Genomic DNA, 15083 nt, shown 5'->3' with positions numbered 1-15083 from the left:
AATTAAAAAGTTGACAATTTTTAAAAATCCTCAAGTGCTTACACAATATTTAGAATTAATTTGGCAGAATAGGGACTTAAATATTATAGTACTTATTTTATAGGCAGGTATCCAGAGGTAACACAAAAACCTCTGGGAAACCTCGTTTTGTTACCAATTTTCAGTGAAAATCCATGGGTTAGAAATAACCGAGATCTGCCCATGTTATTATATGCACCTGTTTTTAAAAATTCACATCAAGTCTACTGGGAACGTGACTTAAATAGTATACAGAGGGGTGTCCCTGGCAGTTATTTAGAAGTTCTGCAATCAGATTGTATTTGGCCAAATTGATACTAGCTAAAATTATTTTCATGCTGTTGATGCTGAAAAGATTTAAAGTTTGTCAGCCAGTTAAACCTGCATAAAATGTTTATATCACAAGTGTGAAATCATTTTTCCTGCTTTTTTTTTTTTGAGGTGGTTTAATCGTTGTAACCAAAAGACTTAGAAAATTTGCTAGTACGTAAGAGAGAAAAAAAATAGCATTTAATGAGATTTTCTGTTGTTATTCTTCTCCATTATCTTGCCGCTTTCCCACGTAGAGCCCCCCCCCACCCCCCATAGAAGGTTGATAAACCTTTTTTTTAAAAAAGTGGTGATTACTTCTTTCCTTCAGTATGAAAAGTTCCCCCCTTTAGTTAATTATCATGGTGATGGGGCTGGGGGTGGTGATGGTGATGGTGATGGTGGTGGTGGTGGTGGGTTGCATGTTAGCATGAATGAAAATTTCTTAATTGCATGTTTCCTCAATCGTTTATTGTGTAATGTTTTGTATTATTTAATAAATACGGATAAAGTCATAACATACTGCCCAGTTAATTAGCAGGCTGTAGGCACTCATATGAATGTCAGGGGATATTCATTATAGAACTTAGGAGGAAAGAATTTGCCGGTTGTACCACTTCACTGTAAAGAGTAAAAGAAAAGCAGAGGAATTAACAGTGTAACTCGGCGAGCAGGAGCAGACAGCGTGGGGAAGGGAATTGCACACAGTGTGTCTGTCGACCATCAAGGGTTTTCACTAGTCCGGGCTCTGCAGGGAACCCCTGCCTTCCCTGCCGCGGATCTGCACGTCCTCGGTGACGAGGGGATTCAACAGTCCCCTCGGCGAAGTGTAAAGGGGCCCGTCCCCTCCCAGGGGAAAGGAGCTGTGTCCTGTAAATCTTCTCCCCGGCCCAGCTCAGTGCTTACTGAGGGGAGTTCTCTGAAAGGTATTACTTCCCTTGTTCGTAAGGGCAGAGCGGCGGCTGCCTAATGATACCAAATCGGTCGACTTGCTCCCTCCCAGCCTTTTAAGCAGTCGTATGTTTGATATGAAAGCAAAGTAACTCAATAGTTCATCTTCACGACCAGCGTCTATGGGTTTAGAGGATGATAAGCCTTGTAAGAGGCTTCGCAAAGTGATGGGTACCGAGTCCTGGTGCAGATTTGTGACGTCGGTCCTCCGCGAACTTGATGATATGTGACTTGACTACTGGTCTGCATCTGCATCGATGTGTGGCCCTCAGAGCGTGGCCACTTTACCAGGCTAACCAGCACCTGGGTGAACGCCCGGTAAAACTCCAGGTTTTCCCCTGGGCTTCTCTCTGGTTGCCAGAGTTGGAGAGGAGACAGGACTGGTTTATTTGATACTGAAACTGTTGTTTAAAATACCCGATTTCTAAGACTGACTTCTTCACGTAGAAGTTTTAGTAGAGCCTCGCGTTCCAAAAGTGTAGTCCTAGTCGGCAGTCTGCTTCTGTGTGGCATTTCCTTTTAAAACGAACGAACGAACGAACAAACGAACAAAGTTTGTGGAGGTAGTTAGCTGGAAACACGCTGTTCAGATGACATCTCCGTAAAAACTTCATCAGGAAAGTGTTCTTCGGCCCAAAACCAAGGCACAGGATTTGCAAACCGATTCACATTAGGGGTCAGTTCACCAGACGTTTAGTGGGCACCGCACGGTTTCAGAAGAACGAGACTGTGTCGCACGCGGCCTCGCTCCAGCCCCTGCCCGGAGCACGCGCTCCTCCGCTCCTGCCGGAAGAAGCGCCGCGGTCCCATCGCGTTGCCTGGTCTCTTTACTGAGACCATTTACGGCTGGAAACGCTGAGCCCCGTGAGAAATACTTTCTGCTTTATGTTCCAGTCGGTCCTGCAACTTTGACAATTAACTTGTTAACACAGTGTGTTTTAAGAAAAGGACTTAAATCTGGTGTTGGGTTGGTAAATTTGCAGTTTTTTGTGAACTTCTTAAACATCCTAAGTGTCGTTTACCTGTCCTGGAAATTCTGTTTGTACAGACCAAAATCTGCACCTTCGTCGCAGCCCAGTGCCAACGGCGTCCAGACAGAGGGGCTAGACTACGACAGGCTGAAGCAGGTAGGCACGCTCATTGGCAGCTGCCTCTGGCGCACTGGTTTCTTTCTAGAACCGTCTTGTGTGCATGTGTTCGACAAAGTGTGAACGCACTTGAAAAGAATGTAGAGTTAAGGGGCGCCTGGGTGGCTCAGTCGGTTGAGAGTCTGACTCTTGATCTCGGTTCAGGCCGTGATCTCACAGTTCGTGAGTTCAAGTCCTGTGTCTGGCTCCACGCTGACCACACTGAGCCTGTTTGGGATTCATTCTCTCCCTCTCCCTCTCTCTCCCTCTCTGTCCCTCCCTCCCTCCCTCCCTCCCTCCATCTCTCTCTCCCTCTCTCTCTCCCTCTCTCTCTCTCTCTCTCTCTCTCTCTCTCTCTCTCTCTCTCTCCCTCCCTCCGTCACTCTCTCTCTCCCTCTCTCTCCCTCCCTTTCCTTCCCTCTCCCTCCCTCTCCCTCCCTCCCTCCATCTCTCTCCCTCCCTCTCCCTTCCTCCCTCTCTCTCCCTCTCCCTCCCTCTCTCTCCCTCTCCCTCCCTCCCTCTCTCTCCCTTCCTCCCTCTCTCTCCCTCTCCCTCCCTCTGTCTTTCTCTCCCTCTCTCTCTCTCTCCCTCTCTCTCTCTCTCTCTCTCTCTCTCTCCCTCTCTCTCTCTCTCTCTCTCTCTCTCTCTCCCTCTCTCTCTCTCTCTCTCTCTCCCTCTCTCTCTCTCTCTCCCTCCCTCCCTCTGTCTCTCTCTCTCCCTCTCTCTCCCTCCCTCCCTCTGTGTCTCCCTCCCTCTCCCTCCTTCTCCCTCCCTCTCCCTTCCTCTCCCTCCCTCTCCCTCCCTCCCTCCCTCCCTCCCTCCCTCCGTCTCTCTGTCCCTCCCTCTCCCTCCCTCTCTCTGTCTCTCTCTCTCTCCCTCTCTCTCCCTCTCTCTCCCTCTCTCTCCCTCTCTCTCCCTCTCTCTCCCTCCCTCTCTCTCCCTCCCTTCCACCCTCCCTCCCTCCGTGTCTCTCTCTCCCTCCCTCTCCCTCCCTCCCCCTCCCTCCCTCTGTCTCTGTCTCCCTCCCTCAGTCTCTCTCTCTCTCTGTCCCTCTCTCCCTCCTCTCCCTCCTCTCCCTCTCTCCCTCCCTCCCTCCCTCTCCCTCCCTCCCTCCCTCCCTCTCCCTCCCTCTTCCTCCCTCCCTCTATCTCTCCCTCTCTCCCTCTATCTCTCCCTCTCTCCCTCCCTCCCTCTCTCCCTCCCTCCCTCTCTCCCTCCCTCCTCTCCCTCCCTCTCCCTCCCTCCCCCTCCCTCTCTCTCCCTCTCTCTCCCTCTCTCTCCCTGTCTCTCCCTGTCTCTCCCTCTCTCTCCCTCTCTCCCTCCGTGTCTCTCTCTCTCCTCCTCCCCCTCCCTCCCTCCCTCCCTCCCTCCCTCCCTCCCTCCCTCCGTGTCTCTCTCTCTCCCTCCCTCCCTCCCTCCCTCCCTCCCTCTCCCTCCGTCTCTCTCTCTCTCTCTGTCCCTCTCTCTCCCTCCCTCTCCCTCCCTCCCTCCCTCCCTCTGTCTCTCTGTCTCTCTGTCTCTCTCCCTCTCTCTCTCTCTCTCTGCCTCTCTCTCCCTCCCTTCCACCCTCCCCTCCCTCCGTGTCTCTCTCTCTCTCTCCCTCCCTCCCTCTCTCTCTCTCTCTCCCTTTCTCAAGTAAAGAAAAGTTAAAAAAAAGAATGTAGAGTTTAGATATTTTTATACAAATGAAATAGCATTAGTAGTGTATTGTTTTCAAACCTTAACTTTTTTGGTTCAGGGCATTAATGTAAAGTTCCAGCAGTGGCACAATATAAACTTTAAACGTGAGTGCGTGGCGTATAATTGCGAAGGGGAATAGGCTTGCACTTGTCACTGGACACTGGCAAAAATGGACCCAACAGACCTGGCCTTGTCCAGAATGTGAGGGAAACGGGCACTCTCCGGTGCCTCTGTTTTCTAGAAAGCAGTTTGGGAAAACAAGATAAATATCTTACCTTTGAACCCAGAAATTTCACTGCCAGGAATTTATGCTAAGAAAATATCGTAGAAGTATACAGATGGACAGTGTGGGGGAGCGCCCAGCGGCCATGAAGGAGTCACAGTTGAGAGCATTTAATACTGGATCGTGAGCCCTCACCCGTGCTGGCAAAACAGTGACCAACCCGTGCCAACAGTTATCCCACCTTTATGAAAAAGAAAAAGATGTCCATATTTTGGAGACGTCGTACACAGACGTACGTTGTACCCGAATGTGCGTCGTACGCGGACGTGCATCGTACGTGGATGCATGTCGTACATGGACACACATTGTACGAGGACGTGCTCAGAAGCAGGAAAGGAGAAGGAGTGACGGGTGAGGAGATGGTGGACTTTCCGAGATTTTATTCCTAGAGGAGGTGGAATACGTTTTTAAAAAATCGGTAGTGTTAAAAAGATTCGAAGGGGAAGGCCAGCCGGAGCACCTGAGCCCAGAGGAGCCACAGCGAGAGCGTCCCCTTGGCCTTCCCACCCCGCACACCCGGTGGCCTCTGACAGCGGTGACCACACCAGGCCCCGTGGTGGCCTCGTACCGACCCCCTGGCGGACGCGCAGGCCGGGCACTGGCCGGGCTCATGGTGCGGCACCGTCTAGGGGTCCTCGCGGAGGCCCGTCCAACAGCGTGTATACTCCAACCGTGTGCTTCGGAGGTTCTGAGAAGTTCCGCCGCTCAGCCCCGCGGCCCCGTCCGTAGTTCGAGTCGGGATCAGAACCCAGACCTTTCCTCAAAGCCTGTTCTCCCCATGGCGTCACTCCTTTTTTTAAATGCTAGCAGGTGTTCGTGGCTCAAAAAGGGACGGATAATGTTGCAGTAATAGGAGTTCGGAATTAAAGTCAAATACAAATTAAGGAGAGAAATACTAACAATGTTTCAGATAAACCTAATTTTTTTTTTTTTTTTTTTTTTTATTTTTTATTTTTTTTAACATTTTTTATTTATTTTTGGGACAGAGAGAGACAGAGCATGAACGGGGGAGGGGCAGAGAGAGAGGGAGACACAGAATCGGAAACAGGCTCCAGGCTCCGAGCCATCAGCCCAGAGCCTGACGCGGGGCTCGAACTCACGGACCGCGAGATCGTGACCTGGCTGAAGTCGGACGCTTAACCGACTGCGCCACCCAGGCGCCCCAAGATAAACCTAATTTTTATAAACTGCAAAGCTGTTTGAAAAGTTAAATTGAGTTAGGTAGTTTGAAAAGGAAGCTTGAGGTCATTGATGATCAAGCCCCTATTTTCCCGTATATCTAACGTGACTTTCTTTTCTTGAAAACACTTTAGAGTACTTGCACACGCTTGAGAACGTGGTACACTCTTGGCTGTCTGTAGGGGAGGAGAAGAGAGGAAAGGTTTGATTTTAGCGCTGGTTTTCCTATTAATTGGAATAAGGACACTGTGAGGCTGTTCCGATAACTGCTGTGCTTGTTCCTTATTGTAAAGTGGGGGAGTTACTGATAGTTTCGACCTTATTTTAAACCTGAAAAACCTTTTGAGAAAATGAATCTTAAACAGAGCAGCTGAATCTGAACCTGAAGTGTACAGCGTTAAAGAAGGTCACACGCTGGGAACTAGTCCACCCCGAGGGTGGCTGTTACTTTTCAGATTGCATCGCCTTGTCAAAAACCCTTTTAGTTGTCACATGACCCCGTTCTTGGTCATTTTTTAAGGGGGTGGGGGTGTCTATTATTCCAAAATCAACTTGGAAATCGAGATTTTGCAAAATCTTTGAGGATGGAATGGTTTTCCTGGAGGAAGGAGCATCCAGGTCGACACTGTTACATCGTAGTGTGACAGGGGTCACGTGAATGCCGGAGAATCTCTGGCAGCCGTGTGAAGTCAGTGAAGTGGCGAAATTCATTTTAATATGTCTTATTTAACCTAATGGAACTAAATTATATTTCCATATGTAATCAATGTTTAAAAATTACTGAAGAGCTATTACACGTCATCACACATTATTTCTTCACGCCGAATCTTTGAACTCTGGCGCGTTTTACACGGGCGATGCGTCTCAGCCCAGCCTGGCCACGTCTCCGGTGCTCGGTGGCTGCGTGCGGCTGGTACCTGCCATTTCGGACCGTGCGGGTCCAGCAGGGCCCCCTCCAGCCTCGTGTCCGCCCGGTAGGGCAGCCCTGAGGGCCCGCCAGGGGAGTCCCGGAGTCCTCGGAACACAGTTGGCAGCTGTGGCGGGGTCCCCGGGGACTCCTGTACTTCAGACCGGATCGCCGCTTGGCCAGGATCTGCTCGTCTGGTGTAGTTTCCCTGTTCCTTGAAATTGCGTTCTGCACCAACTCTCAGACTGCTCCCAGAAGACGAGGTTCAAAGCAGAGCTGTTGTCTTTTCTAGAAATCATCTGAATCCTGCCCTTCTCTGGACAGCAGAATTATTTTTAGTTTTAGAAAGCGTTCTGGCGTCTCATGTTTCGCTAGGCTGGAATCAGAGAAGACTGTTAAAACATGATTTGCCGAGGCTACTCTAAGACATAAGTGGTCTGGCAGCAAAACCGTACATCAAACTTCATATATTCTCAGAATTTTATGCAAGCAAGAGTATCTGGAGGAGTAATTTTTTTCTGCATTCCTGTTTTTCTCTAATATTTTAGGACATTTTAGATGAAATGAGAAAAGAATTAACAAAGCTAAAAGAAGAGCTCATTGATGGTGAGTATGTCAGCAGATTTGCTGCCCCTGTACCGTTTGAGAATACCTATCTTTAAAGATCTGCACATAAAGAAATAGCCAGTTTATTGCTTGGGGGCACAAACCAATTACTTTCGCATAGTATCCTGCCCTTCGCGTGGCTCGGGGTGCGGGAAGAGCCCACTCCTTACAGTGGAAGCTGTAAAAACCGAGGTAAAGAAGTCCTGACATCTCAGGTGTGGAGTCCAGGGGAGCTGGCCCGTCCCTGCCTGTCCTCTAGTCCCACCCGCTGCCCTCTTGTTCTGAGCCCGCGGCATCCACTCTTCTGTGTTGTACGCAAGAGGGAGAGAGCGAGTGAATGAGTGTGCGTGCGTGCGTGTGTGTACACACGTAAGAATTAGTACCATCTTTGTATTAAGAGAACAAAGGTCTGTGCAAGGTCAGTCCATCTTTTTTTGCTGGGTGCTTGAACACAGTCGCTAAGGGTTCTTAGGAATGAATCTTTCCCTCCACATCAAATTGACTCGCAATGCGTTTCCTTCTCGTACCCAGCGATCAGGCAAGAACTGAGCAAGTCCAATTCTGCGTAGAGAAGCAAGCCCAGGAGAAACAGGACCGTAGCTGGAGGAAGAAAAAAGAGCCCTGCAAACAACAGCTGTTAACAACAAGCCCCTACGTTTTGTGAGCCGCGGGAAGAAAGTGGATACAGATGGTCGGAAGGAGGAGAGCCGGCGCACTTGTGAGCCTTCAGATGCCGTCGCTCTGGCGATCAGCGATTTCCCTCCAGTTTGCTGCTTTCTTCTGACCTTTTCAACAGGATGGAAGGGTCGGATAAGAGTTCCCATTTAACGGTTATGCAGAAAATCCTAAGCCCATCAGGCAGAATCGCCGTGCATTGAAATATTTTCATGTCAAGACAAAATCGCACGTTTTCCACAACCCATTGCTAAAATAAAGAGGAGAAAGGCTTAAGAAGTTTGTTTTCAGAGAGTGCTGATGAAGAATTTAGCAAGTTACGCTATTGTATTGTACATGTTTCTCTCAGGTTTGTCTTCCTATCACGTGTGATATTCCGTAATTGAGGTCAGCCCTGTGGAGGTTAAGATCCTAAAACGTGGAACAAATGGAATTGTATGTGCTTTCAAAGGGCGATATTTATAAGAAAGTGTCCTAAAAATGATTTGTCTGGCTTGAGGAATTTTAGAATGATAGGAAGTCTCTCGAGTTAGCCTTCATGCAATTTTGTAGATTACAACATAAAATTCATCCAGAATTTAAAGATTTAGATGCCTTCCTAAATTGTTAAAATGCTTTACCAAATCTATGACTCCTACATAACACACACCAGTGGTCAAATGTAAAACAATATATTGTAGATTTACTGTAGGTTTTCAGCCTTTTTTAGATTTATGCATGTGGACACTTTTATAATGTAATTACAACCACCACAAAATTAGCTTTTTTAATTGCAAACAGTAATGCATGTCACACTAATATGTAGTGGCCTTTTCAAGGCCTGGTCCCAGGGAAAACATTTTGTAGAGTGTAGGGGGTGGGAGGAAGGGAAGGAATAAGTTTTCATTTAAAGTTAATTTCTGCATTGTCTTTTTTTCTCAATGACCTGCATGAATAATGACGAGGAATATTTTGTGACTTTAATTGGTAAATATGTTAGCAGAACCAAGTACTTAATCTTTTACATCATGTCTTCAGCTGTTCGTATTTTAGCTTCAGTAATTTCAATGGTCTGAAACATGATTCTGAGCTTCACATGAATCACATCCTACTGTGGGACTCGAAAACTTGATCCCTGAATCTGGCAGTTACTATGACCTAGGTGCCCTGCAGTCGGACAGGTGTTCAGGTGCATGCTCTGACCAGGAAAGCTGCTCTTGAATTGTGTTGTGTGGAAACATAAGAAGTGGCAATGTCAGCAGCGACTGAGGTCACAGGCGTCAGTCACGCGGCAGCGGGGACCGGCGAGGGGCTCTGAGTAGTTCTCTGGTGACAGAGTGAGACTTGGGGTAGGGGGACGGGATTAGATCCTCTGCTGACCCCGACTCGGGTGTGTGTGCGTGTGTTCGTAATCCACACCCTTCTCCTGGAAACTCATGAAGATTAAAATAGGGGAGACATTCTATATGTTGCAATGATAGATTTTTTTTTTTTTTTTTTGAAATTTAGGAAATCAGAAACTCTCCAGGCTCTCTGTCTTGACGTATGCTTCAGTTACGTGCCATACTTGCTTTGAAATCTTTGATTATTTGAAGTTTCACTAAAGTTTTGAAGAAATAATCCATTTTCATCTGCTTTCTAGATCTCGTAATCTCATTTGGGAAGACGGAGCTTGCCGATAGCATAGTTTTCTAAAGGCTGCAGATTTGCCATTACCCTTCCAGACGGTGTGAACGAGGGAGGTTTTTCCTGCTTACGGTAGTTCCCGTTTGTGTAGAAACTGCGGTTTTACATTAATCTGTGATGGGTGAGCTGTCCTCACTCAGGTCTGTGGTTGTGTTTTCTGTCCCTCTTCATGGTCAGGCAGTAGTAAAGGCATTCAAGATGCGGCAGGCTTCTGAAGTACTGTTTTCTAGAAGAACTAGGAGGCATTTTCATCTTTAGTATTGTACTTTCGGTTATGCAGACACTTCGATGGTATAAAGGCTTATGTCCCCTATAAATCTGGTGAGAAATCACTTGATTTTGTTGGTTGTTGGTCTCTAGTAGGATAGGATGCTGGGTACACGTGGTCCAAAGTGAGATAAAAGACTGCAGTAAAACGCTAGATCTCAAAAAGGAACCGGTTTACGCACTAACTGTCTCGTGCCTTTTGGTCTAACATTAGCAGGATATCTGTGTAAAATGACAGAAAACCAGTGTTGAATCACGCCATTTTCCATCATTTTGCATTATCCCGGGTTGCTAAATGTGTTCTTTACAAGACGTTTGATGAAATCACTGTACACATCCGCTGTCCTACGTGACAGTTTTGTCATCGTTAGAGATTTCAGTAACTCACGCGGGAAGTTCTCAGAGCGATGTTCCTCGGAACCCCGTCAGACGATGGTTTTTGTGCTCTAGTCCACGGGCTGTCTGAAGCTGAGTGCAGTTCAGGGGTCCTTTCTAGTTACAGGAAGGCACTTCTTTCCTCAACACTGTGATCTGACCCGTGACCAATCCGTCCTGTGCGCTGTGTCAACGGCCGGCGGTCCATCGCAAACCAACTGAATGTACACACCTCCCGCCGGTGCCGAGGTCTCTCCGGAACGGCTGTCCCGGTCGCGGTTCGTCCACGCTTTGCCAGCGTCAAGTGTCTGTCGGAACCGAGGACGAAACACTAACGAATGTTGGATTCTCGTGCTTTAGGTGTGCTTCCTCTTTAGCCTTTTCGGTTCTCTGCCATTTTTACCGTACTGTTTCATTTAAATTTCCTACACGCTAACTTCGTTTGTGTGATTGAAATAAACTTGCAGTATATACGTGTTGCTTGTGTGTGACGCTCAGATAATACTGTAAAATAGGCTGTCGGCTCTGAAGTAAGTTCTGCTGCATGTGGAAAGCCCGTGCGAAACGCCCAGGACTTCACCACGTAAAGTTTACACGGCACGTCACCGTTCCCTCCAGAGTCCCTAAGTCGAACACCCTGAGTAACGTAGACACAGATGTGGTCGTGCGTACTTTTTGTTCAGAATGACTGTTGTGTGTCCCCTCTCCTCTCCTCTCAGCCCTGTCGGCACAGCGTCTCCCAGTCAAGAGTGACGAAGGTTTGATTTCACTCCGTTTTGTTCTGCGGCCTAGACGCTCACGCACGCAGTCCGGTCTCCCCGTGCGGTTTGCAGGGAGCAGGGCCTGAGCAAGCCCTGAATTCTAGACACCGTGAAGTCTGGTCTGCAGTGTCCATTTACTCAGTGTGCCAGCTTCTCGAAACCTTCATTAGGCAGCGACACTTTTTACCTGACTTCATGAAATACTGATTTTTGAGTGCCATTTTACAGTTTGAGTGTGTTCATCAGAAGTACGGGCTATCCTTGGCTTTCTTGTTTTGCCAGACCCAGGTTTTCCCTCTGTCAGCGTCCACCGTCCCCAAACGGTCCACTGGTGCCCCTCTCCCTGTCCTGTCTCAGACTTTTGCTTCCCTTCATGTATCAATCACAAATCCCGCTCAAAAGTACATCAAGTAACGTGACAACCAATTAAATTTGCACAGCCACACGCGTGTGTCTGAGGACCTGTGTCTCCTTCCAGTGCCATCGTGAAGTGCTCTACGGAGCACCGTTGACAAATGCCGCAGAGTCGCTGTCATTCTGTCGGTGGCCACCTTGTAATCCTGTCACCTCTGTCACTGGCAGCATGAAAATGGCATTGCATGAAGTGAGCCGTGTGAAAGAACTCTCTAGAGGCTCCTTTATGTCGACACTCTGTAGTCTTGTTTCCTGAAGGCAGACCTGTTCCTGTGGTGCCATTTTTGTTTTTACTACATGAATTTGTCCCTGTACGTCTCCTCAGAACTTAAGGGATGAGAAAGGGATCGCGAGAGTAACACCGAAAGTACTGATGCTCGGTACTCCTGACTTGCCACTGAACAGTCACTCAGTATTTATACTTAGATACTTTCGAGTTAGAACTTGAAGTGTGTGTCCAAGGACCCGTGGATCTGAGTGAACAGAACCATTGCAGGTACATAAAGATGTGGTGGGGGACATTTACTTAAAACAATTTTTTTTTAAGGTTTATTTATCTTTTAGAGAGAGTGTGAGCAGGGGAGGGGCAGAGAGAGGGGAGACACAGAACCAAAGGAGGCTCCGGGCTCCGAGCTGTCGGCACAGAGCCCGACACGGGGCTCGAACCCATGAGCTGTGAGATCATGACCTGACCTGGGTCAAAGTTGGACACTTAGCCAACTGAGCCCCCCAGGTGTCCCAGAACATTCACTGTTCAGAGTAGCTTTCTCCTGGGTCTGAATACAGTAAACGAAGACGCTAGAGCGGATGGCCCTTCAGGAAAGGGCATTTGCATGAGCCAAGCCCTGCTGGAGGTCTGTGGGCTGTGTGGGTCCCCTTATGTCATTTCTAGATAATGGTTGAAGATCAAGAGATTTTTATATCTTAAAGATACTGGAAGAACAAAACATTCAAAATTAAAAAAAAGCCCAAGATTGATTAGAAAAGAAAGTGCTAAAACAGTGAGTTTCGGGTGGTCAGGATATCGAGCACTGACACAAACCAGCATCTGCGGTGCAGACCCCGTGGGCGGCTGGGGTTTCCCGGTGAGGGCACACGTGTGAACACTGCTCACGTACAGACTGGGTACGTGTAGCTGTCTTTCTAAGTAGTTTGTCTTTGTAAAGGACTTTTCCTTCCAACGATTACAGCTGTCTGTTGCCCAGAAACTCCCTAACCTGGAGCCTCAAATACGCCAGCGCACCTGCCGCTAGACGTGACCTTGCCTCCATGGTGTTCTGAGTACGACTTTCTGTTCGAATCAAAACCATTAGGAACGCTCGCGTGTTTCATTAGAAAACTAAGTCTGTATTTATGCCCAGAATGAAAAAATCCGTATGCGGGTGACAACCTCCGAGTTCATTGTGTCTAACTTTAACTCTTTCCCCCTCCCTTCCAAGAGCGATTTCTTCCGCAGCAGGTAACAGAATCGCTTCCATACGTAAAGAAGAAATCATTAACGTAGCGAATGATGTTCAAGGAGTCTGTGTTCTTCATAAGTGGCGGTTTTGCGAGAAGGCTTCGTGTGTATAGAAAAGCGTGTAGCTGGCCCTTTGGCCTTCATGAGAAACGACACTGAGAGGGAAAGAAATTTACACTAAGGATCAGGTACATGAGTCCTCATTCAGATCTAGAGACCAGGAAGGTAGGTTCTGGGCTCCCACTCGGCCCCTGCATCGTGTTCCCCCCGAGACTGTGCACCAACGGGCAGCTTTGCAAAATCGGTTCTCAAAACTCCCAACGTTCCGTGCCCTTAGTCACATCCATGGAGCCTGTAAGTCCCTTTTCTAAACAGCAAAGTCATTTTTAAACGTCTCTGCGTTTGCTTCATTGAATTTTAGGTGGGAAGTCTCCACTTAGGAGTTCCTTGTCCCGTCCCAGGGGAGTCCGTGTTCAGTTCTGCCCGCCGCACACTAGGGGCCCAGTGTCTGGGACTTCCCCCGGCCCTGTGCCCCCTCGAGTCTGGTGGTGCCTGTGTTCACAGCCCTCTGGCCATCACGCTGGTGGCTGGCCAGGCGACACGGGCGAGGAGCTAATGTAGAGCTGGGAACGGCCCGCAGAGTCCCTGTGGTGGGCATGGAATCTCCGGAAGCACCCTTTTCCCTGAGAAAACTACTGGGAGGGTTGAGATACTCAGAAGAGTCGTGCTAACACCCGGCATCGTTTTTCTTCTACTTACTAGGTATTCAGGGTGAGGGGTGGGGGTGTTCGGGCCTGAGCTGGGAGCTGGCCCCCCACGGGGACCGCTCCTCGTCACTGCCCCTGTCCTTGGCTGAGAGCAGATTTGGGGTTAGTGGTCTCTGAGAGCAGGTGGTGTTCCAGGATCTGCGTTAATCCACCCTGCGCCCCTCCTCGGGCCTGATGCCCAAGTCACTGCTTTCACCCTGGCCGCGCGGGGCCCACTGGCTTCGCCGGAGGGGAAGGGCGTGCAGGGCCCGGTCCCCTCCCTCTAGGCCTCACAGGTGGCGTCTCCTCTGCGGCCACTGGCCGGCTGCCTTACTCTTTCTTGATCCGAGAGAAGGGAAACTTCCCTCTTCTACCTTAAGCACAGCTTGTAAGTGGCCCAAATCCTTAGGCCCCAATCGCTCAGAAACACGCATCCTTGGAACAAGGAAGAATCTGGGAGGCGACCACTGAGGTCGGTGCCGTCACTCCAGATCCTGGTGGTGCCCTCGGAACCACTGGTGTCTGCCTGGCAGCGTTCCTGCGTCTGGTCGCAGCCCTCAGCCCGGAGGCACAGTGCGGTGGCATTGTCTGTGTGCACCCCGGGCTCCTGTTACCCTGCGTCAACGACGACATCCTGCGACTCTGGTCCCGGAGCTGCTTCGGTGCACAGATGTGGAGCCGCATGCCCTTGTGTATTGGAGCGGGGGGAGGGGCTCCTCCACGGTTGGGTGTCCCCTGACCCTGCTATGCCCTGGCCCCCCTGCCCTCTGCCCTTGTGTAGACGCGCACGTGTTGTCACTCCTTTCTCGCCAGCCTGTTTGAGTGTCGTCCTGGGTACTTGCTTGGTGTCGACAACAGGAAGGTAATCGGCACGAAGTCAGAGGTCCAGCCGGAAGGTGTGGAGACTAAAAGTTGAGCCCTGTCTCGCGGATGTCCCGTTCCTTCAGTTCTAGGTGGGTGTGCATGTGCTCTGGAATTCTTTTTCTGTCAGCAAGAAGATAGGCTTTTGGTTACGCGAGTGTTCCTTTTTTGGGAAAATGAAGCGTTTCTAACGAAAGTGAATGAGCTAGGAAGAAAATTCTATCTTGAGACATCTGTAGTTGATGCGAAATATTCCAAACTCAATTACAGTATTTACATATTTTCATAGAAGTTCTATTTTTGGTTTGCTTGCGAAGACTGAATGAGGAAGCCTCCCGCGGTCGGTAATTATAGAAACGCACAGAAGATCTCTAGTCGGTAGCTGGGGGACGGAGCAGGTGTGCGAGGACCAGCCGTGACTGTGTCGTCAGCAGAGGTGGACGTTCGGGGTTCCAGGGTAAAGCTCCCTGCTGCCTTGCGTTTGGGAGGAACTTTCAGAAACTTCCTTTACGTGACCTAAACAAAAACTCCTCCTCCGATGTGCTTTCTGCTGACCCTTTGGGGGGTGAGAGCGGGCATCTGAGTGATAGGAAAGCTGGTTTGGCGCTTTGTATTTGGTCTTCGGGTGGGGGGGTGGGGCGCGACGACATCCGCTGTTTCCGTTATATTTGGGTTGTTAAATACATTGTCGTCTGCAGACCTGCCCAGGGGGTGGGCCAGAAGCATATGGGAGAGTAGCACAACAGATAAAGTTTCAAGGCGAACTTCTAACGGTCCAAACGGCTTGGTCTCTTGTGATC

At 49.1% G+C, this 15083-nt stretch overlaps 1 protein-coding gene across 10 annotated transcripts in view; it reads left to right on the top strand.

The window, feature by feature from the left end:
- ENAH (ENAH actin regulator) overlaps positions 1-10515 on the top strand; it is a 137124-nt gene extending 126609 nt beyond the window's left edge. For 7 of the 10 annotated variants that reach the window (XM_042975389.1, XM_042975391.1, XM_042975392.1 and 4 more), the window contains 3 exons: positions 2327-2405; positions 7003-7060; positions 7592-8014. In XM_042975389.1, coding sequence (XP_042831323.1) covers positions 2327-2405; positions 7003-7060; positions 7592-7629 — 175 coding nt within the window. In that variant the 3' untranslated portion in view covers positions 7630-8014. Of the gene's footprint in view, positions 1-2326; positions 2406-7002; positions 7061-7591 lie in introns of all 10 variants that reach the window. The other 3 variants (XM_042975388.1, XM_042975387.1, XM_042975390.1) reach the window with 1 other exon arrangement.
- Positions 10516-15083: the final 4568 nt, after the last annotated feature.

Source organism: Panthera tigris, chromosome F3 (assembly GCF_018350195.1).
Source record: "Panthera tigris isolate Pti1 chromosome F3, P.tigris_Pti1_mat1.1, whole genome shotgun sequence".
Taxonomy (NCBI): domain Eukaryota; kingdom Metazoa; phylum Chordata; class Mammalia; order Carnivora; family Felidae; genus Panthera; species Panthera tigris.
Note: the sequence above shows the minus strand (reverse complement) of the source record. Positions and strands in the feature narration are given on the sequence as shown.